The 22,705-nt window shown below is 39.8% G+C and overlaps 2 protein-coding genes and 1 long non-coding RNA gene across 3 annotated transcripts in view; all 3 read right to left on the bottom strand.

Moving 5' to 3' along the window:
• Window positions 1–6,402, bottom strand: part of LOC307041927 (cytochrome P450 2D15-like) — a 30,191-nt gene extending 23,789 nt beyond the window's left edge. The window contains exon 1 of the mRNA XM_079685535.1: window positions 6,163–6,402. Within this exon, the coding sequence (XP_079541661.1) occupies window positions 6,163–6,348 (186 nt within the window). The 5' untranslated portion in view covers window positions 6,349–6,402. The remainder of the gene's footprint in view (window positions 1–6,162) is intronic.
• On the bottom strand, window positions 1,220–6,148 carry LOC307041930. Its single transcript, XR_013808947.1, has 3 exons — window positions 3,340–6,148; window positions 2,551–2,630; window positions 1,220–1,969 (listed from the first exon to the last, which is right to left on the bottom strand). It is a non-coding gene; the product is annotated as an uncharacterized lncRNA (long non-coding RNA).
• A 2,509-nt stretch (window positions 6,403–8,911) lies between the features above and the next one.
• On the bottom strand, window positions 8,912–22,495 carry LOC307041929 (uncharacterized protein). The gene is made up of 4 exons (XM_079685537.1): window positions 22,182–22,495; window positions 11,927–11,957; window positions 10,852–10,953; window positions 8,912–10,097 (listed from the first exon to the last, which is right to left on the bottom strand). Exons 1-4 carry the CDS (start codon window positions 22,328–22,330, stop codon window positions 9,789–9,791), a joined length of 591 nt encoding a protein of 196 aa, XP_079541663.1. The 5' UTR covers window positions 22,331–22,495; the 3' UTR covers window positions 8,912–9,788.
• Between the last annotated feature and the right edge of the window lie 210 nt (window positions 22,496–22,705).

Here is a 22,705-nt window from a genome sequence, read left to right as displayed (position 1 = left end):
AGTGCTACATTCAAGACTGTCTCTGTGTCGTGCATTTGGGTTCTCCAGTTTGTGTTAAGGTTGTGACACTAACAGTACTATTGTTTGAAATGTAATGCTATAACAGAACCAAGTATAGGAAGACAGACAAGATAAGTAAACACGTCATTCCTGTTTATCCAACCAGCAAATGAATAAATACCAGCCTTTTGAGGGGGTTATCGGCTGATCTCCCCCATGTTTAACGGTCCTTGTTTAAGATATCTAACCCCAGAATTGCTCCTGTAGGCATGTCTTTGGTATAGGCTATGTGGTGTATGTAAGAGGCTTTGGGTACAAGTGTCAGCTTAATAACATGTAAGGAAATGTGATTTTAAATAGGTTTAACACACAACAAAAACACAGATTGCAAAAATGGGCAGTGGTGGCGAAGTCCATAGGGACTTGGCTTGGGAACCGGAAGGAGTGCTACCGAGGTGTCCCTGCAAGGCACCAGACTTTACACTGCTCCCCGGGTGCCGTACATAATGGCAGCCCACAGCTCCTAACACTAGGATGGCTCAAATGCAGATTGTACATTTCCCCTCTGTGGGACCGGTGTCAGTACCATATCTGCTCGGGATACCATATCTGCTCGGGTGTATTTCCGTCGCATCCGTCATCCGTCATATCCGTTCTGCCCAATGACGTCACACGTTGTGATTGGCTGTACGGTAATTTACCCAGGACACCGCCTACTCCAGCCTGCTCCAAATAAGGGCAAAGAGGCGGAGCCGAGGCAGGACCTCCTGCCACCGAGCTGAAAGTTCCAGATCTAGCTGAAGCTACCAAGCTAAGCTAACATGCTCCCCATCTGCACACTGCCGTGGCATTTTACGTTTAAGGTAAGCGGACATGAAACTATTCAGCAAAACTATAAATAATAATTTAAGTTATTAAGTTTTTAGCATAACACTTCAGAATCTTAAAATCCCTTAACGTTTGTATGCAATTGTGCTAAATTCAACACTGGAATCAAGCAAATATTAATATGTTTGCATGACATTAGTTATTTATATTTTGATATCACTTAATTATACGTTTAATACATTTAAGTCAAGATAAGGTACATGTGATGGTAGCTAGTTAGTGCTCTTACCTGTGAGGCCTCCTCCAAACAGCATAATAACCGGACTGTATCATTAAAACTAAGTACCAGTTCTAGATCCTTGACTTTAGACAAACAATTCAAAAGACAACATGTATTTAAAGACCAATCTTTATTTGAATGTGCCTCTTAACCTGATATATTAGTTATACAGTAATAGTATTGGCAATCTAAAAAAACTGAGCAACTCAACAGTCAACTTTATGTTTCTTATTGTCTAAAGCATTTATTGTTTTCATTTCCCCCCTCTCATATTCAATGTTGATGGATTGAGACAGCGTGGTGTCCAGAGAGCTGCTGAGACTTCAGGGAGAAACCTCCGTGTGATGGAGGAGCCCATGCTGGACAAAGCTGATACCAACTGTACAGGCCTAGTCTGTCACGTTATTTGACTAAATGTGTTTACTTATACATTTAATAGGTTTACACCTTCTGTCCATGTGTGCTTTTTATTTAAAACATTTTTGATTAACTTTTGGTTCACATTTCAATAAATTGTATTTGTATTTGCACTCCTTTTGTCCATTATTCTTACTGAAAATGTTAGATTACACATTCACATCTGACTGAAGATTGGCCACATTTATTTGTGACATTGCAAACTCTGCGGTACAAGGCACAAGTGATGTGAAGCTCATAAAGCGAGGCAAATACAAATAATCAGCTGATGGAGTGAAGATGGAAATAGGTGCATTCGATCAGCTGACTGTTTTTACAATAAAAGTAGTTTCTTAGTGTACTGGTCTTAAAATCTCATAGCATCAGCTTTTAATTTTCCTCTTGGATGTTCTTCTTGACCCTCAGAGAAGGAGAACATGTTGTGTCTTTCAGGCATGTCCTTTCCTAACAAAAATTACAGGAAACATAAAACATATTATTGCAGAACAAGTGTGTTATTTATGAAAGCGGTGTGTTTGTGTGTTTAGGGGCTGTATATATAATTATTTTGTAAATGTAATGTTTTTTTTTTATTTCAACAGCGAGCTACAAAGACAATCAGATTATGAATGAACAGTATGAAGTTCATCAACATTGAAATGTATGTTATTATCAAAATAATATTTAACTGTTATCAAAATGTAGTGCAACTGTAGAAGGTTGCTCTGTTGTCTCACTGAAAGAATAACCTTTACCACGTTTTTTACAGACAATATTAAGAGATAAATATTAGCAGTTCTCACTGTGTTAAATATCTTTGCCTCCAATACATTAAATTAGAAAGCTGACCAAATCATATTGCCTGTTAACATCTAAATGTAACTTTTTGCATGGAAAAAACCCTTAACCTAACTGATGTGTAGGTGATCTAGTATTGTTTAATGGAATGTATATCAGTGTATTAAAGTCAATACTTCATTCATTTAAAGTATTGACCAATATCTTTCTTGATTCTTTGTACAGTATGAAAAAAAGAGTCTTTGTACCTGTGCTGAAATTCACTGCTGTGAGGAGTCCAGTTATGTCTCTCACTCTCTGGTCCAGCCTGTCTGCATCACCTGGACACCTTAAACAAACAGATATATATGTAAAGTACCATGTGTACAAACAATATAACTGATTCTCTTCTGTTGAACATGTTGGATTGTGTATTGTCCGAGTCAGGGTCTTTTTAATTTTACTGTAACTTTGGAAGTTGTGTTACCAATGCTTACTGTTTATTTGATACCCATTTGGTAATGCAATTAATAAAAACAACAAGGTTTGGGTTCGTTCTTCAGATGACTGTGATGTTAACGTAAGCTCAATAATGAACTCCAGATCAACCAACCATATTGTAATATCTAAGTAATCATCTTGAAATATGACATTAATAATTGTAATATACACACATCTTATTGAGGTTGATTTCACATACACTACTTCAACATTAGCTTGTCTACATATTTGAGCACAGCCAATTTAAATTAACCTTAGCGATGCATACAGTTCCTACCTACATAATAAAATATATCTAACTTACAAGGATGACCTTATTGTATTAACCTCAAACAGAAACCGTTTGTTGTACAGTATTATCCCACTTAACGCTTAACACTTGTCTATTTTGTTTTAACCTTTATATATAGTCTATGATTTTAACTTGGAGGCTACTATTAGCATCGTTAGTACCGATGTAGCTACCACTCGCTTACACGCTAACCCAAGCCGTAACATTAATTACGTAGCTGATTAAAATCATTAACACATCAATAAAGTACTCGAATTTCACTTACCGCAAAACCTCATTAATGCACCGTCTGTTTTAACCGCAGAGCGAGTCACAATAGTCCGATATATGAGCATGAAGAACAAACAACCACGGCCGGTGTGAGTTGCCGTACAATATCACGGATGACGGATGCAATGGAAATACACCCAAGCAGATATCAGAGGTTTCTCAATACTCAAATTTCCCCTCCTCGACTCCTATCCTTGACTCCTCTCCTCGAGACTTGGTGCCGCCCACAGGAGATGCGAGCGGAGGACTGAGGAGGGGGAAAGAGGAGTGGAAGCAGCAGGCGGATAGAGAAATGAGAACTCCTCTCCTCTAAGCGGTCATTTTAAAGAGACGTCCATTAATGATGACAGGAGGCACAGCAGCACTCTGTCTGATGGACAGATGTGTTCATGACCACTTATATATTTACTTTTAATTCATTGACAGTGCGGTATAATGAGACAATAACAGGCTACAGATGCGGACATATACACACACACACACACACATATTTATATAAATATATAGGCTACCATTTCAGAATTAAACAAGTATGAGAGCACTCTCATAATAACGTAACACAATCAGAGACTTATCCATCTCTCTGGTCGCTGAAATGGGGAATCGAAATTACGGGCCAAAAGTTGTACAAGTATTAAAAGTAAGCATAGGACACCAAACCAACTGAGACCCGTCTGTCCGCTGCATCTACACACTGTACCACACACACACCTACACACTGTACCACACAAACCTACTGCTCCTAAAGCATAATCAGGCTACAGCCGTTGTGTGTTTTATTATGTGAAGCACTAAATGGTCTTAGAAAAATGTTGACTCTTTGTTTGTGGATATCTACTAAACTACAGCATACAAATACAGAAAGTAATGTAGGCCTGTTATACTGAGTGATATATATTTTACACACTGCTCTGCTTTCTGCACGGTCCTCACAGCTGTTCTCACTGTAAACATCACGTTGCGATGAAAGCAGTTACTAAAATAATATCCAGGGGATGCATGCAGAGCCGTCATTGGCTGAGATAAGTCCGGCCGTGCGTCACGCCTCCACCGTTCCCGGAAATGCATCCGTGTAGGAGCCGTTGAGGATGCATCAGTGTCTCCACGGTTAGAGCTCCTCCAGAGAGCCTCCTCGATGCTCGATGCTCGGTCCTCGAAGAGCATTTAGAGAAATTAGATGTCCTTCAAAATTGCGCGCTGAAATTCATTTCCGGGTCACTACCGGAGGACCGAGGAGTCGAGAGTTGCGTTCCAATAGTCCATTTAGCTTAGGAACCTTCTTAACCAAGTGAAATGACCCGGAAGTACGTCAGTGGCAGCCATGTTAAGTGCCGTTCCAATTCTCCAAATGAAAGGAAAGGAGGTTTCAAACTTCCTTTATAACCTCCTTTAGCTTAGGAACCACTGGACCTCCCTTACCGAAAGGAGATGAGAAAATGCTGCCCAACAATGCCTTGCAGCCGCAGCATTTGTTCACGGAAACAAACGATTATGACGGAGAAATTATATCATGAAAGTTACGGTGCTTATTAAGCATTTTAAAACGTATGTTGTAAGTTGCCGAAGTACTTTGTTTTGAACGTTCATCAGTATTATAATCAAAAAGAGAAATATGAACGTTAGTTTTTACTGAAATGATCAAATAAAGTCAACATTTCACTGAGCTGTGTGGGGTTTGTTCAACTTTTAAAAGATGTTTGAATGGTGATGTAGGCCTACACAGTGATAGGTGTTAAAGACTAACGTTTATAATAAATACATTTGTATCGATTTTAAGATATTTTCATACAATCATACGTATTGGGATCATTTGTATTAATGTGGACCGGAGGGAGAGGGTGACGAGCATAAATTTCACTTTCCTTTTTTATTTCAGTTACAACTTTGGTCATGAAGAATATGTTTCTCTGTTGTCCACGTTCATAAAGTATAAAACACTGCGCTAGTGGTTTGTCAAAGACAAAAATGTCTATGCTAACGTTATTATTAATAATAAATAAAACAAATATATATAAAAAAAAGTAATCCATTTTTTTTATTTTTTTTTTAAATTTTTCCATTTTTATTTTGTAATCATCTTGCGACCCCCACTCGGGGTCTCGCGACCCCCACTTAGGGAACCCCTGCTCTAAAGTACTGCAGTCTCTTCTCCTAAGTCCTTTTAAATTCTCCTATCCACTATCCCTTAACCCCGTGACGTTTCACTCAGAGGTCAAGGAATAGGAGATAGGGTTAGAATTTAGGAGCTGATTTTTGGATTATCGGAACGCAACCGAGGAGTCGAGGAGGGGAAATTTGAGTATTGAGAAACCTCTAGTAGTCTCTCTCTCTCTCTCTCTCTCTCTCTCTCTCTCTCTCTCTCTCTCTCTCTCTCTCTCTCTCTCTCTCTCTCTCTCTCACACACACTTAAATGCGCGATTGTATACACACACAGAGCCTAGCTTTAATCACACAAGCACACGTTTATTTCCATGCAACTCTCTGATTGGTCTGGTGCAGAGTCTGGTCTGGTGTCTTGCCTCTGTTGCATTCACTGAACACGGGAAATTACATTCCTGCCGTCCTCTCTTATGTCATGATGAGGTTCAAGTAAAGCACGGTTAATGTATTTTATTATTGAGGGAGAATTGTCCGGGGCTACAGAAAAAACATTTGGGGCTTTACACCACTGAGTAGCCTATACAAATTAAGAACCATTACAATATAATTTCACCAATGTAGGTAATTTAGACGTATAGGCTATAAACCATCAGTGCATGATTCGGTATGCACAAATGTTCAGAAAATATTTTCTCTTGGTAAAATAATTCAACTTTACCCTCTCCAGGTCCGCAATAGGGTTCTCCAGATTGAGCTGCAGCAAGTTCCCAAGGATTGGAAGGGGTCGAGGGCCTGGAGGGAAATCTTTGGTCCTGTGGTTCTGAAAGAGGAGCGATAGGAGCAAAATAGCTCCCAAGAGTAGAACCACAGATGCAATCATGATGAAGTTCTGAATCTGATTCATTTTCACAGCATTTAAGTTTGTCTCTTATATCGTGTTGGCTTCATAAGCAAACACAACCTTTGCACATCATGTGTCCTGAAAAGGTATTGCATAACAATTAATTTGCCCTAAAAAGCCTGATGCAACAAGAAAATTAGTCCAAACATCCCAATTCATTACTGACTCCAAAGGTCAAACAACTTCAACTTTAGAGACGTGTCCATCAGAAAATGTCCTCATTGCCCTTCATTATTATGTGATCAATATTTCATTATTATTTAATGGCTGAATAGTAGAATAACAGAACCTAGAGCAAAATTAAGGGTTACATATATGGATTAATAAATAATCAACTTTACCTACATGCCTCTTGCCAATAACCATAGTGTGATCTGGATTTGTCCTTTACTTTTGGTGTCGCAATAAACTAAGTTTGCAGTGAATATATGATGTCTCTCATTAAAATGTAACTGTTTCCTTTAACGATTACACTATCATTTAGAAATAAACCAATGCTCTATGTAGGAGCCAATTAACTGTGGGTATAAAGGTAGGAACCTATGTTTGTTGGTGAGAGGTTCCCCTGGAAGGCCCATAGTTTTTGACCACACACGGAGAACACACGGAGCATACACGACACACACACACACACAAACACAGGGTGTTTCAAGCCACACGAAGGAAAGCCATAGGAACGGCTTCAGGAAAAGAGTTATAGGAAACCTGTTCATTGTACTTTATTATTGGAATAAAATGCACAAATGGAAGTTCTTGTCTGGACTTGGATGATCATTGCCCTGCGTAAGATCCGCTAACTAGTGCCTCAGCGGCTGTTTTAGTTCTATAGGATTTTGGCCGCTACACTCTACGCTCATGTTTTCTTCACTCTGAAGCTATATGGTTCTGCTTAATGCACTGCTCTTGCAAAATGTACAACTATAACAAGCCTACTGACCCACTGTTCAAACAACATCTTTGAGAGTTAACTGTTCTGTTTTTTTGTTATTCCAATGAATAACATATTCCGAAATGCTAAGGCATGGATCTGATAACTTGAATAGATCTTTTAGACATTATTACATTTTCCAAATTGTAACTATTACAAACTATATGATATCTTTGAACAACTATAGAGAGAAAAATCCCTAGCATTAAGGGAAACAAACACAATTTAGGTAAGTCTTTCCAATATTTGTTGAACTACATTAAGAGATCAACGTAAATTGAGAAAATGGGGGTCTGAGATATAGTCAATGAGATGGATGCCTTATTTTTTATCTTATCCTTGAAATAGAAACCAACTAATAAAATCCTGTTCCCAATATTGCCCACTTGAGGGAGCCATTCAATAACTGTTGTCGTCATCTTTTTCCCCCTATGATTTAAAACACTGCAGAAGCCTGAATGTGTTAATAATAAAATGGTCTGATGAATGTTATTATGTTGTACTAACACACAATATTCTAAATGTCCAAACAATGAGGAGGAAAAGACAAGTGTGATCACCTAAAACTGCTTAAGTTCACAGGATTGACCTTCCTTTATGTGGTTGAGACAAACAGTGGTTGAGGATGGATATGACAATATTAGTGTATTGGTTAAAGCTGTTAACTTTTACACATTGTTGTTACTGCTGCTTTAAGTTTATCTGTTTTGCAGGCTACAGTTAAGAACTTACAGTCCCTACCGCATTGGAAATGTATTTATTTAAATATTTTATTTGTGTTTAATGATAGACAATGGAAGGACTGATGTTGTTAACATTTCCTTATTTTTGAATGCACAACATTTAAATTGTCTTACTCAGACTTAAACCATGAACAAATAGCCAGAAAGACAACCAACATGTAATCTTATATAAATCAATTACATATGGCATGTGATTTTAGTAAGTCCTATACACCCTAAAAAATAAGACCATTGGTTACTTAATAAAATTGAGCCAACAAAGTGACAATTAATATAATTAGTAGAATTTAAGTTCAACAACTTTGATTAAAAATTATTGAATAAATTGACTACATTTAAACAAGAAAAATAAGTACAACTTAACTAAAAAACAATTAAAATGTGTTGGATTAACTAATAGAGGGCCAAATGTTTAGTTAAACAGGCAACATATATTGAGTTAATCCAAATCAATTTCACGAGGAAATTAGATTTTTATTAACCAAGTATCTGAGCAAAAGTAAGTTAGATGTATTAAATATCTGTTGAAATTGTATTTACAATTTTTTACAGTACAAATTGTTTAGATTTACTAAGTAACTGGAGGAAATTGATTTACATCTCCTGAATATCTGGCTGAAAATGATTTGGATTTTCAAGCTAAAATAAGGTATAACTACTCATATTTGAGCACATTGGTTCTTAATTCAACACAATTACATTGCCAATATTATCTACCTTAACATAAATTAGTTGTTTAAATAAAAGTGTTAATTGATGAAAAATGACTTTAACTCTATTCAATACTATTAATTGTCACTTTGTTGCCACAATAATTCTATGTCTTATCTACTCAATATTCTGCTTTCTTAGTGCCACAGTTTACTAAAGTACAGTCATCACATGACAATGCATATAACGTACAGGTAAACATTTATTTAAACATCGTTTTTTGCAACTTTACATAAAAATACCATTTTTTTTTTTTTTAAAGTGCAAAATGCTATAACATGGATGTGACTGTATATTGTTTTTTAACTGCCTGATGACCTATATCCACTGCCAGTCCCTTGTGGGCATAACAATTTAAATACTTTGGTTAAACAGTTAAAATAAAGAAATACAAATATGACATGGTAAATGAAGTTGGATTTTGATAAGGTTATACACCATTTTCACAGCAATAATCGTTGCCTGTGAAAGCAGAGGTGTAAACAATAACATCAACTATGCTCCATTCCATTTGATGACCTAGTCAGTGAGAAAACTAGACAAAAGGTAGAGCGACGATGAAACTGGCTCACCTAAATGGAATGCAGCCGTTGTTTGTTATTCATTCCACCTGTTTACTAATCTGCTGTTTAAAAAGGGCTTTTTCTTTTCATATATTACTTATTCACTTTTTGTAAAAATGGGTCTAATTGAAAAATCATCAAAAAAATTAGAATTTAAATATTACTATGCATATCAAAAGTCTACATTGAAAACATCTTGTATTCACATCCTGATTTACAGTGGCACTAAAAAGGTACAAGAAATGTTGCCTGTGCAAATACTGATTTGAAAACACGATGCCACTCTCTTTAAACAAGTATGGTTCATTGGATTTTTTAACAACCAACTTTAACACTGTTTTAACTCAGTTTTCCAGGAGCCCACTAAGGCCATAGACAAACCCATGCAGTATCCTTCGAAAGGGCGTCCTTAAATAAACAGGAACAAACGACTCAAACATTTAACAAAACGCCGAAGCTAACCATGTGCCATTTTTGATGGAGACATAACCATTTTTCTCAAGCAAGAAGCCTTTTTTTCAGGCTGTTCAACTTTGGGGACAGCTTTGAACAGTCCAGTTCGAGAAAGAGTTTCTGGAAGGCTTCAAACGTGTACTTTAGCAGCTTGGGATAGGCAAAATTGACTGCATATGCGATCCCAATGAGCATGCAGCAAGCACTTGGAATGGTCCCCTGAGAAGTCAGCACTCGAATGCCCTCTACAACAATGCCGATTTCATGGGAACCCTCTGAAGCATTTGTCTTGATGCTGTAAATCGCCATCCCTTGAACAGCAAGGTCCTGTGACGCGCTGTCTTCATCTGCATCCTGAAATTGCAAAAACATTGTATATGTCAGAATGTTCCGCCAAAGGGAAGATGATAACAATTAATATATAACAATTTACCACATTTCTTACAACTTACTGGATAAGAAAACTTGGAATGAATGCTCCCTAATTACATCAGTGTTTTAGAAAAATAGAACATAAGGCATTTTGCAATAGCATATTTTTATCCCAGCTAAGTTAAGAATTAGGTGATTATTTCACCAACAACAAACAACAATTTAATTACAACATAAATGATGGTCTGAATTGAGTCAAATGTTTTTAAATTGAAATAAATCCATAGGTATTTTTTATGTATAAATAACACCTGTGTATTGATGAATATCTTATTTTACATTTAATAGCAAAAGCTTGTCACCGGTCAACCAATCTTGATAATTCACTGTAAGACCATTTCTGAAGATTGAAGTCAATAACAGCAACTGGATCAATCCTGCTTGTTCTCTTATTTAAAGTGTCTTTCAGCTGCTATTTGAATAGCTCGTAGGAAGAAACCTTTAGGACCACGTATACATATATTTAAAAGAATAATAGACATATACAAGAACATTATATTTCACCCTGACACAGAAGCGACGATTGCTAACATGACTCAACAAAACTACGAAACTCAGTAGCTTGCCAATCATTTCTGGGAAAATGATTTATCATTTTATTTTATGATTAGACCTTGCAAAGACATACCAGGAGAGAAGACCGAGAGAGAGAGAGAGATGAGGGAGATACACTTACATCATACTCTTTTAAGAGCTGATCAGTACGTTCCCCAAGGTAAACCATCAGACAGCGAATGACAACATCTCTTGTGATGTTGATGTAATGATTGATTGGTGTCTGAAATAAAAAATAAACATGGTTTAATTTGAATGAAACACATCCTATCACCCAGTACTTTATTACAGAAAATGTTGCCTTCTCTGCGAGTGTCTCAGTCTGTTACTTTAAAAATAAACATTACCTTATTTTATTGCTAATTACTTATACTATAAGAGTTCGATTTAAAAAACAAAAACAGAAACCCATCAGTAAATGACAAATGTCAGTTAAGCTGTTGGCATACAATCTAACAAGTTTAAGTACACCGGACATATCTTTTCAATAATCATGCAGTGTTAAAAGCAACCCCAACCAACCAATGCTGTAAATAACATATTACAAATAGTTACAATGCTGTCATTTTAGTCTGTAATGCTTGAGTAGATTCCCCTTTGTGGCAGACAAAGTCTTGCACTGCCATCCCATAGGTCCTGACCTAAGGTAATACAAAAAAGCCTATTTCACTTGGTGATACAATTAACCTCCCTTATGGATTTAATAATTACACATTGACATGCCAGAGACAAGACACTTTTCATTTTGGTGTTTGTAAATCTTGAGCATAAATCTTAAAAAATAAAGTTTGTTTTAGACATTTAAAAGAATTTTCACAATAAACTTTTTTTCTGGTGTTACATTATACATTACATTATGCATATAAATATCAACCTATAACAATATGTATATGGAAATTAGGCTGTGTTAAAGTATGTACAAACCATGTGTAATATTAGCTTACTTACAGTATATGCATATCTGTGAGAAATAATGTGTAAGTAGTATGTTTGCTGCTGTTTTAAACTCAAATTAAGGTTTGCACTAGGCCTACAGGTTTTGAAAATCAATGACGATCAAAGCTCTAGTAAATGTGCTTTTTAACAAACAAAAGTTGATAGAAATACTGTAATAACCACATTTTGTATTGCAAAACAAACTGTGCAAAAACATTTAATTGAAATGTTGTATTATGGCATGCAAGTGTGAAACATACCTTTGATAATACTCCACGATTCTTCATGTGCCTATAACGAAATTCATATTACCTTTAATTCCATTGGATAAAGTCACATTTAACAAACACATAACTTTCAAATCAAACATTAAAATCTTAGAAGTTGCTAAACAAACACTTAAAGTCAACACTTGTTGACAAACATTGTCACAAATGTCTCATATATATACTTTTTTATTTTTTGCACATTTGTTACACCGCATGTTTCAAACATGCGATCTTTCTCATTTAAAAGTTAAACAAGTGAACATGAGGTTTCCGTAGCAAGTAATTACTGGTGATATAATAAATAAGTTGTTTAAGGATAATTGCTATCTTTTCTCTCTTAATATTAAAATGACCATTTTAATACCACTACATTTCCATACTACAAAAATCAACCCAAAACTTTTTCAAAAGGTAACATTCATTGTTTACAGTGTTCTTGCACTCAAATAAAAAAACTGTTTATAGCACTTAATCAAATATTATACATTATGATTTTATGTGCAAGGGACACTAAACATAGCTAGCTGTAATACAACTACATAGTTTGGAGACATCCTTGTATCAGATGTAAGGCCACACATATCTCTTGGTCTTTAACCACAAGAGAACAATAAGAGAACAGCGACGGTGAAGTTGGCTTCCGATTCAGAGCATCCGATTCGGCAGTTAAGGGGAAAGTTAAGGGACATTTAATTTACAGCGCTGAGCGAACAATCCTCCATGTTTGAACCTCTTAAATCGCTGCATAGCCAATTTATCTGGACTGGATTATCCCAGAGAGTCTAAAGATTATTTATAACCCAGTTTTAGATTTGTGAAACCTTAATTCTATTTGTGAAAATACAAACAAGGGAGATTTCAGTGCTTTTTTTACATGTAGACCACATTAGACCTGGTCCTGATCTAAAACCACTAGACCTAGACTCATCAAATCTGGACTGGATTATCCCAGAGAGTATAAAGATTCTTTATAACACCGTTTCAGATTTGTGAAACCGTAATTCTATTTGTGAAAATACAAAAAAAGCGAGATTTCAGTGCTTTTTTCACATAGACCACATAAGACCAGGTCCTGATCTAAAACCACTAGACCTAGACTCATCAAATCTGGACTGGATTATCCCAAAGAGGCTAAAGATTCTTTATAACACAGTTTTAGATTTGTGAAACCTTTATTCTATTTGTGAAAATACAAACAAGTGAGATTTCAGTGCTTTTTTTTACATGTAGACCACATTAGACCAGGTCCTGATCTACAGTAAAACCACTAGACCTAGACTCATCAAATCTGGACTGGATTATCCCAAAGACGCTAAAGATTCTTTATAACACAGTTTTAGATTTGTGAAACCTTAATTATATTTGTGAAAATACAAAAAAGCGAGATTTCAGTGCTTTTTTCACACGTAGACCACATTAGACCTGGTCCTGATCTAAAACCACTAGACCTAGACTCATCAAATCTGGACTGGATTATCCCAAAGAGGCTAAAACTCGCTTTTTTGTATAACAGTGTTTGTTCCAGATTGTCGGGGGATAATAGCTAAATGCCTCTCCATGTTTTGTTTTTACTCTCGGAACCGATAGCAGACCCGTCCCGGAAGACCTGAGGCACCTTGATGGCTCGTAATTATGTAGGAGTTCAACAAAATACTTTGGTCCTAAACCATGTAATGATTTAAAAACTAGCAATAGTACTTTAAAATCAATTATTTGGCCGACTGGAAGCCAATGTAGAGATTTCAGAACCGGACTGATGTGATCCACTCTTTTAATGTTAGTGAGGACACGTGCAGCAGCGTTCTGAATCAGCTGCAGTTTTCTGATGGATTTTTTTGTCAGCCCTGTGAATACACTATTGCAGTAGTCGAGTCTACTAAAGATAAAAGCATGGACAAGCTTTTCTGAGTCCTGTTGTGACATTAGTTTTTCAATCCTTGATATGTTCTTCAGGCTGTACTCAGCGTTGAATCAAAATGCACCATAGCTTTAAATCTTAATAAGTTTGTGAGGCGTTTTGCTGAGCAAGATGGTAATCGCCACATTCAGCTATTATAGGCATGCCAACTTGATGCTCTGCTCACGGATGACTCGATGAGCATAATACACTGTTAAGATGATGACCTTACGTGTGTAAATATTTTTTTTTTCTGTTTTAAGTCCTGAGAAAGTCAAATAAGACGGTGTGTAAAACTTCACTGCCCAGCCAAAAAAAAGTAACCACTTTGATTTAACTAGGCCAGTAGGTAAGGACTTTCCACTGGAAAATAATTTACTGCAGCGATGTTTATGTTTGAGCTGAATACACGTTTTTTAACCCTAACTGATGCAGTTAGTCACTTCTTTAATGTTTGTTCTTTCTGATGTAAAGTCAAGGTTGTAACTGTTTGCAATGAAGTTGTGCGGCGCTGAACTGTTCTTTTGATTATATTGATATATGATAGTAATTACTTGTCTTTCAAATTTGAAGGAGGGTGAGCAAGCATCTTGTGGAACATTCATCATTAACTCCTCCAAAAAATATAGTTTTTTTAATAATAACACTGAATATGTGAATCATAACACTGATTGACAGCTACAGTAATATCATATTAATTTAGACAAACATCGACGAGACAGTTAATTAATATACTTATTGCAGCAGTCTGCATAGATTTGGTACCCTTGCTGGTCTAAGAGTGAGATAAACTCATTCAGTTATTGTTCAGTTAAAATTCTGCCATGTCCAAGAAACTTATAGTGAAAGTTTATTCTTTATGTTAGAGTTGTCATGTCCCTTTGTCTTGTGCTTTATGTCTATGCCCTTAATTATTTCTTCCTCTCATTTCAGGCCTCCACGCTCCCCGCCCCCTTCTGTCTCCTGCGTCCTTGATTATTTTCCCCGCCCTGATTGTTTCCAACTGTGTCCCCTTTACCTGTGTATATATTGTGTTAGCTCCCTCCTGTTCATTGTCAGTTCGTTGTCTCTCGATGACCTACGTATCGGCTTACCTCACGGACCTTTCACGGATCTATGATATAGATCACGATTCTAGTTTTCCTCGAAAGAGTGTTTTGTTTTCCTTATTTTATTACTGTGCAAAATTCCTGTAAAGTCTTTATTTGAAACGCTATCTGAGTCTGAGTTTTGAGTCGTGCAATTGAGTTCATGCCTCAGAGTTCACCCCTTGACAGTACGAACTGACCAACAAAATGAACTCAGCCGACTCAGATCAGATTAAGAACGCTATCCGCTCTCAGGGCCAACGTCTTGGGCAACAAGAGGAGCATATGGCCACCATGCAGCTGGGAGTGCAGAATCTAACCAGCAGCCAGAGGCAGGGGCGGAGCTTCAGGGGGGGCTGTAGGGGCAGGGCTCCCCGGGCCCGGAACGGTCGGGACCCAATGGGGGCCCGTCGCCGAGGCAGCAGGCTCCGCCCCCGAGATATTCGCCGGCGGGCCCTGCTGCCTCGCGCCACTGAGTGCACTGACGTTCGTGGTCATATTAGGTATTAGCATTGTAGCCTATAATATATGAGTTGAACTTGTGCTGCTATTTTCACACTCACATTTAACATTAAAACATGAAAAATTGCAAGTGAATCCCTTCTATTGTCTCCAAATGTATTTTGGGTAAAATCGTCATCAACAGCCGTCCATCAACATCATACGTAAATGAACGTCAACGTCATCATCAATCACTTGTCATTCAACAGAGCACTGCCTAAGCATGAGCAGTTATAAACACAAAAGTGGAGCTACAAAACGCAAAGAAAAAGATAAAAAGGACCAAGGAAAAGCCAAATCGCCCTACTCCTCCTCCTGCGGGAGATGAACCTGAAGTTCTTGCCACTGCCAGCCGTGTTTCATCCCCGAGCCCCAGCCCGCCAACAACGTTAGTGAGGGTTAGCCAGATTTACAGGTAGGCTAAAATCATGGACACACACGTCTGTCAGCAAGAAAATGTGAGTTTGTGGTAAATGTTGATATCATGGTTGTTGTTACTTCGTGTAGCTCGGCCGCCTATCTTATTTCCTTTTCTGTCTCTCGGCTGTAGTGATGATGATAATAATAATAATAATAATAATAATAATAATAATAATAATAATAATAATAATAATAATAATAGGGACGACTCAGCAGCTGCTAGCTGCTCGTCTAGAGGAGAGCCAGGCCTGATGCTTGACCAGCCGCACTCCTCCCCCTCCGGCTCCTTACCTGCTGCGCCGCAAGGTGAAGAAGTACCGGACACTGGGAATGAAAGCAGCAACAGGTCTCCTCCTCACGCTACTCCTACGGGTGAAACTCAGACGACGGATCATGATGTGTCCTGCAATTATCCTCTGGAGCGTTTTCCGACTGATCGGGCAAACTATTTTGAAAACATTGAGGACGCCAATATCAAAAGATATATCCTTAAAATGGGCCCATGCAAACCCAAAGGTCCATTTCCCAAAGACAAGGATAACAGTTGCTTTTCAGAAAGCTATTACACCTCCACCACTAAAGTTGGGATGAAATTTCCACGTAGCTGGATGTGCTATTCCCCAAAATTGGACTGCTGCTACTGTTAGCCTTGCTGGCTTTTTGCCAACCGAAAGGCACCGTTCTACAACAATGCCTGGGTAAACGGAATAAAAGAATGGAAACATCTTTCTACTAAAATTGAGAGGCATGAATCCACTCAAATACACCTTGGTGCATGCGTAGTATATGAGCAGTGGAAAACCAATGGCACAATAGACGCTGACATGGAGAGGAATGTGCGTAATGCCGCCTAATTTTGGAGACAGGTCGTGGAGCGCATTGTTAATGTAACTCTCACTCTAGCTTCAAGCAACTTGGCATTCAGGGGCCATCGAGAGGTTCTAGGTCAGGGAAAAGCTGGCAACTTTTTGTCAATAATAGAATTATTGGCTCGCTACGACCCTGTTTTGAAAGAGCTAATCAACCGACCAGAAGGGTCAGTGAAATACCTCAGTCACCAGATTCAAGATGAGATTATTTACATATTATCTCAACGTGTGAAAGCTGACATCATTGATGAAATAAACGAAGCCCCATTTTATTCCGTCATCATGGACACAACGCAAGATGTGTCAAAGATAGACCAGTTGAGTCAGGTTTACCGCTACATAACTGTTGTTAAGAACGACATGGATATTGCAACAGATATACAGATCAATGAAGTCTTTTTGGGTTTTGAAGTGACTGAAGGTTCATCAGTTTCAGAGCTTGAAAACAAAATCCTTGGTTCTATAGAGAAAAACGGATTAGATCTGTCTAAATGTCGCGGACAGGGCTATGATGGGGCGGCTAATATGAGTGGCGTGCAAGCAAGAATAGCCGAGAATGAGCCCCTTGCCCACTATGTTCATTGCGCTGCTCATAATCTCAACCTAGCACTCAACGACTCTGTTAAAAATGTCCCTGGAGTGAAGCAGTTCTATGACACTGTAGAGACGCTCTACAACTTTGTTGGTCACAGTATCAAACGATGGGCATTGCTCAGTGAGTTAATGACGCCAGAGAGCAGAACTATCACATTAAAACGCTTATGTCCCACTCGCTGATCATCTCGCCATGATGCACTTGTTGCGTTAAGGCACAGATATGGAGACATTATAAAAGCCCTCGTCAAAATATCCCTTACCAGCAGTGCTTAATTTGTAAATCATAAGGTGCCGGAACGCAAAGTACATATGACAGCTCAGGGATGACGAGACGCGTACAGGTCCCGGAACGTATAGAAAAGGTGCTGAAAACAACCTGAAAATGTCCACTTGCAACGCTGTGGGACTTACAAGCCTCAATTTCAAATAGTATCCATGGTATAAATGTTATGACGATAATTTATAATTTTTTAGGCTAGTACGCACAACATAGGCAAATGCCCACATCACCACAGGTGGGACTTCAGTATACAGCCAGCAATTAATTTCTCAACAGGTTTAACGTGTAAAAAAAATATTTATTAGGCCTATTCAAAGATTGGCACGGCGGCCTATTAATAGACAGTATGTTTGCTCACCATATTTAGTTGTTTAAAACACCCCACATCACGAGCATGTCCGGATTTTCCTCTATCTCTTTTTTTCTGCTTTTACTGCGTGTGTCTGTGGCAGTTCTGTGTCCTTTGGCCACCCAGGACCTCACGTACGGGACTGGATTGAATTTAGCCAGGGGGGGTCCAACAAGATTTAGGAAGAGTAAAGATGACATGGTGGATGTGAGCAAAGAGCTACGGTTGGGAGTGCAAATCAAGTTCATTTGAGAAAATCCGCGCTCACATTCAGCACTTGCAATGGGAATGCTGTTGACAGCAACAAGTAACTCCATCTGAGTCTCTGTACGTTCTGTAGGCCCGTATGACTGCGCGCGGGTTGGCAATGTTGAAGCGCTGACACAGTGACTCGACCTCAGTCTCTCCATACAGCGCACCTGCGTCCTCGGGCCAGTATTGTGCGTAAAGCACCTTCAACTCCTCAATGAACTTGTTATATCCAGTTTTATCTGGCATCCGGCCTCCTTGAGATAACATACGGTCCTCCAAGTTCTTGGCCACAGTTAGAAAAAACTGCTTGGGGTCGAGTGATCTGTCGCTTGATTTTCCTCCATTCAGCGTGATGCCATGGAAAGAGTTTTCCTCAATTCCCCTTTGGCTCGGTTCAGTGTAGCGACCTGGCCGATCCGACATGGCCTCAAGTACCCTGATTTCCCGACAAATTGACTTGTGTGCTGAAATGATGGTAATGTCTCGTTTTTGAAGCTCGACTGAGAGCTCAGATAATTCTTGCAATGCATCGCACATTATGCCTAAATTGTTCACAAACGCATGCGAAGATAAGCGCATAGCAAGCCCACTGTATGTTTGCTTTGTGACACTGTTACGGGAGGGATCTTCTGATGCAGTTTTGAAATGCTTGTAAAATGCTGGGTAGTTCTTCCACACTGCTTCAACGGTTCTAAAACTTGATGCCACCCATCTAGTGTCTAAAATACGACCTATTTTGCATAGCTGGACATCCAAGCTCTCAGCTGACTCTCTCAGCTCCATTCGATTTTTGTTAGATGTGCTATACAGTGCATATATCTTGTCCATCAATATTTTAAAGTGATTTATAGCACCCATCTCTTTCACTACGTCTGCGACTGCAAGCTCAAGCCTGTGGGCTGAGCAGTGCCACACAGAAATGTTGGGGAACATGGCCTGGAGCCGACTCGCCACTCCGCTTTTACGCCCTAACATAACCGAAGCACCATCACAAGTTACTCCAATGAGGGTCTTAGAGAGAAAATCCTGTGTCAAATGCAGGCGCTCCAGAGCAGACAACAGTTTGTGGACAATACCTTGAGCAGTTAGATCCTCTAGCTCTACGAGTTCAGTAAAAATGTTTGTAGGCTTGTCCATATCGGGCAACTGAGCCCTAAGGTATATTATCAAGCAGCTCTTTTTGCTTAAACTGGTTGACTCATCCAGCATTACACTGATTTTGGGAGTGCACTGTACTATTTTTCAAACAGTTTTCTTTTCATTTCTTCAGAAATATGTTTCTGTATGTTTACACATGCAACATTGGAATGTAAAATTCTCCCCATATCGAGTCCATTTAATTCTTGGCAATCAATCTCCTGTTCGAAGCCATATGCGGGACGGTGGCGTTTAGCCTCCTTGTACGCCGTGCGAAATACGCGAGCTGTAGTGGCCATCTGTTCAGACTGACTATTAATTATAGACTGTCCTAAAGTGTCCACTTTTGCCTTTTCAAGAATGCTTGCTGCTGCTAGGTGAGCCTTGGTACGGGCATGTTCAAATACTTTTTTTCTGAGTGCGCGTTGCTGTTTTATAATATCTGAAGCAGATGAGGTTACTGTGCATAAAACCCACTCTTTTGCAAGTTTCATCCCCGACGTCTTCTCTGCCCCCAAAGTCCCCACCGCCTTACACGTTGTGCAACCCAAACCTGATTTTCCCCTAAAAAGCCAGGGATAGTAAGTCTGCTTCACTTTTAGCTGAGCTTCTGTCCAAACAGTTGTGCATCCCATCCCTGACCTGTCGCTGGACGTCCCACACTCTTCTACGCTCAATGCGCTCTCCTCTCTAACTGAATCTTCCTGCTGTAAGCCAGCTGATGTCGCGGTTCTGCTCGCCTCTTGCTCCGGCTGTTGTACCGGGCTAGTTGATGCCAGGGTACCCACCCGTTGCTGTTGGTGGTCCACCCGGCTGACGGTAGCTGGCTCCTGTTCCGGCTGGCGGTGAACCTGACCCGCTGCTGCCACGGTGCCAGCCTCCTGCCCGGGCTTGGCTAGCTGTCGGTTAGCTAGCTGGCTAGCTGTTGCGGCGCTAACCTCCTCCTGGTTTTGACCATCAACATGACCGCTGCAACTGCCCTCGTCGCTGCTTGTGGAGGCTTTTCTGACCCGTTTTGAAGTGTCTATTACCTCTTCCTTCTTTTTGAAGAAAGACAGTAAATTTAACTGTCTTTTTGACATGCTTGCATTGAATCACCGTTTCTTCCTCTCTGCGACGTGCTCCTCATGTGGCGAATTTCAAAAGTGAAAGACGTTTGTCCGTTGGTCCAGCTTTTCAGTGCGTCAACACAGATCTCCGACTCTTTCAAATCTTAATCTTAATAAACGACATGAAATTCTTGGGATTTTTTCTGTAAATTAATATCTGCATATTTTATTTCATTTTAACCATTTTTTATTTTTATTTTTTGTGAGAGGTACCGGATCTGCCCAAATAGGTGCCGGAACACAGGGTGGCCAAAATGAAGAGGTGCCGGATCCTGTTCCGGCAGGATCCGGCTCAAATTAACCACTGCTTACCAGTGACAAAAAGGATGAGCGCAATGAAGCAAGTGCACTGAAGAATGCCATAAGCAAATTTAGCTTTCTATTTTTGGTCAACATGCAGACCAAGATTTTGGAAAGCAAAATTGTGCTTCACATTTACTGCAAGCAGAAGACGCGGATATTCTCAAAGCATCTACTCTACTGCAAAATGCCATCAGTGTTTTGGTGGAGTATAGGGGACAATTTGATGAGGCGAAGTCCGCCACTCTTGCCCTGGCTACTAAATGGGGAAGTCAAACACAGTTTGAAACAACCAGGGCCAGGAAAGTTAAGAGACACTTTGATGAACTTTCTGAAGACAGCCGCCTCACTGACGCAGAGAGCAACTTTCGGGTGACCGTTTTCAATGCATGTCTCGATATAATCATCCAGCAACTGTCCCAAAGATTCACCATCTTAAATGCAACTGTGAACATGTTTGAGGCAATTCACCCCAACACACTACTACAAGCAAAGGATGAGGATTTACACCAAGCTGCCCAGCGGCTTAGAGAGCACTACGGTCGGGACATCGCCGTCAGCTTCCCTGGCCAGCTGCTTTCTTTCAGAACCTGTTTCAGGGACCAAATACAAAAACTAAAATCTGTCGCGGATCTGGTAAAAAAGCTCATTGTTTACAACCCAGCAGTAACATCTACATTCAGTGAGGTTTGCACAGCCTTCATCTTATTTCCGACTCTTCCTGTCACCGTGGCAACCGCCGAGCGCTCTTTCTCCAAATTAAAACTCATCAAAAACTATTTGAGGAGCACGATGGGACAGGAGAGACTGAGTGGACTGGCCTTGCTGTCCATCGAAAGTGACCGAGCCAAGAAATTGGACATACAGCGGATTGTGGACGAGTTTGCGGAGCGCAAGGCTCGCCGAGTGCCCTTCAAGTAGTGGTGAGTACACTTCAAATTTAATTTGTACAGTAGCCTACTTGTACGTGAATGTATGGGCCGCCGTGCCAATTTTACAATGCTGTGCTCTCATGGTGGCGGCTGGCTGTCCATGGTGAATGGTGTGTCAGAAATGTAGTCATTTTATTAGGCTATGTTTTCGTTGTCCTTGTGGTTTGTTGGACTTTATGTCATGTTATATCATTATTATCTCTGATATATATTTCGTTTCTATACCCTTTGCAGAAACGAAATCTTAAATATTACACCTTTTCTTTAGTTACTTTTCTTTCAAACATTGTTTTAAATTGTAATCTTACTGACTGAGCGACTTTTTACGCACGAGCGTCAGATTACCACCCCGGACTCCCGATATTTTTGTCAAGCTTTATTGGGTTTAAAGGGCCCGGTCATATGGCCCCGCCCCCCGGCCGGGGTCTGATATGTGCCGCCAGAGGGAACTACAAACATCGCTGACGACCCAAGTTAATCTACTGGCAGCAGAGGTTCAGTGTGTGCTCACTCACCTGCAGGCTGTTTCTCCTCCTAGGACTTCTCCGGTTCCAGCGGTGACCGGATTCGATCCCAACCGGGTTACTGAGCCGCACAGTGCTTCCATGCGTCTGGCTCCACCCGAAAAGTACTCCGGAGACTCGGAAGGCTGCCGGCTGTTCATCGTGCAGTGTGAGTTACACTATCACCACCAACCGGCTGCTTTTCCCACTGACAATTCCAAAGTGGCTTTTATGATCTCTTTACAAGACCAGCTGGCGCCTCTCGATCTGCCCGCTGACTTGGACTCTGTCATATCCATGGCTATAAGGATAGACAATCGTTTGACGGAGAGGAGAAGGAATAAATCCAAGGATGCGGTTGATCCGCCTCTCCAGAGGAGACGCTTGCCGCTGGGTATTACTTCTTCTTGAAGGCTCCGTCACCCCTCACCACCTGCGTTCCGGACAACAGCGCCCCCTGGCTCCGTGGAGGAGCCAATGCAGTTGGGTCGCGCAAAGCTGTCGATGGCAGAACGTCAGCGTCGATTCAAGGAGGG

The sequence above is a fragment of the Notothenia rossii genome, assembly GCF_949606895.1.
Source record: "Notothenia rossii genome assembly, chromosome: 5".
In the NCBI taxonomy this organism is placed as follows: Eukaryota; Metazoa; Chordata; class Actinopteri; order Perciformes; family Nototheniidae; genus Notothenia; species Notothenia rossii.
The sequence above is the reverse complement of the archived record's forward strand: the minus strand, read 5'-3'. Positions and strand labels throughout refer to the sequence as shown.

Coding starts and splice junctions, on each gene's coding strand:
- LOC307041929 (XM_079685537.1), bottom strand. CDS start 22,330: ATGAACAGCCGGCAGCCTTCCGAGTCTCCGGAGTACTTTTCGGGTGGA. Junction 11,958..22,181: donor GGAGGAGAAACAGCCTGCAG/GTGAGTGAGCAC, acceptor ATTTCGTTATAG/GCACATGAAGAATCGTGGAG. Junction 10,954..11,926: donor ATCGTGGAGTATTATCAAAG/GTATGTTTCACA, acceptor TTTTTATTTCAG/ACACCAATCAATCATTACAT.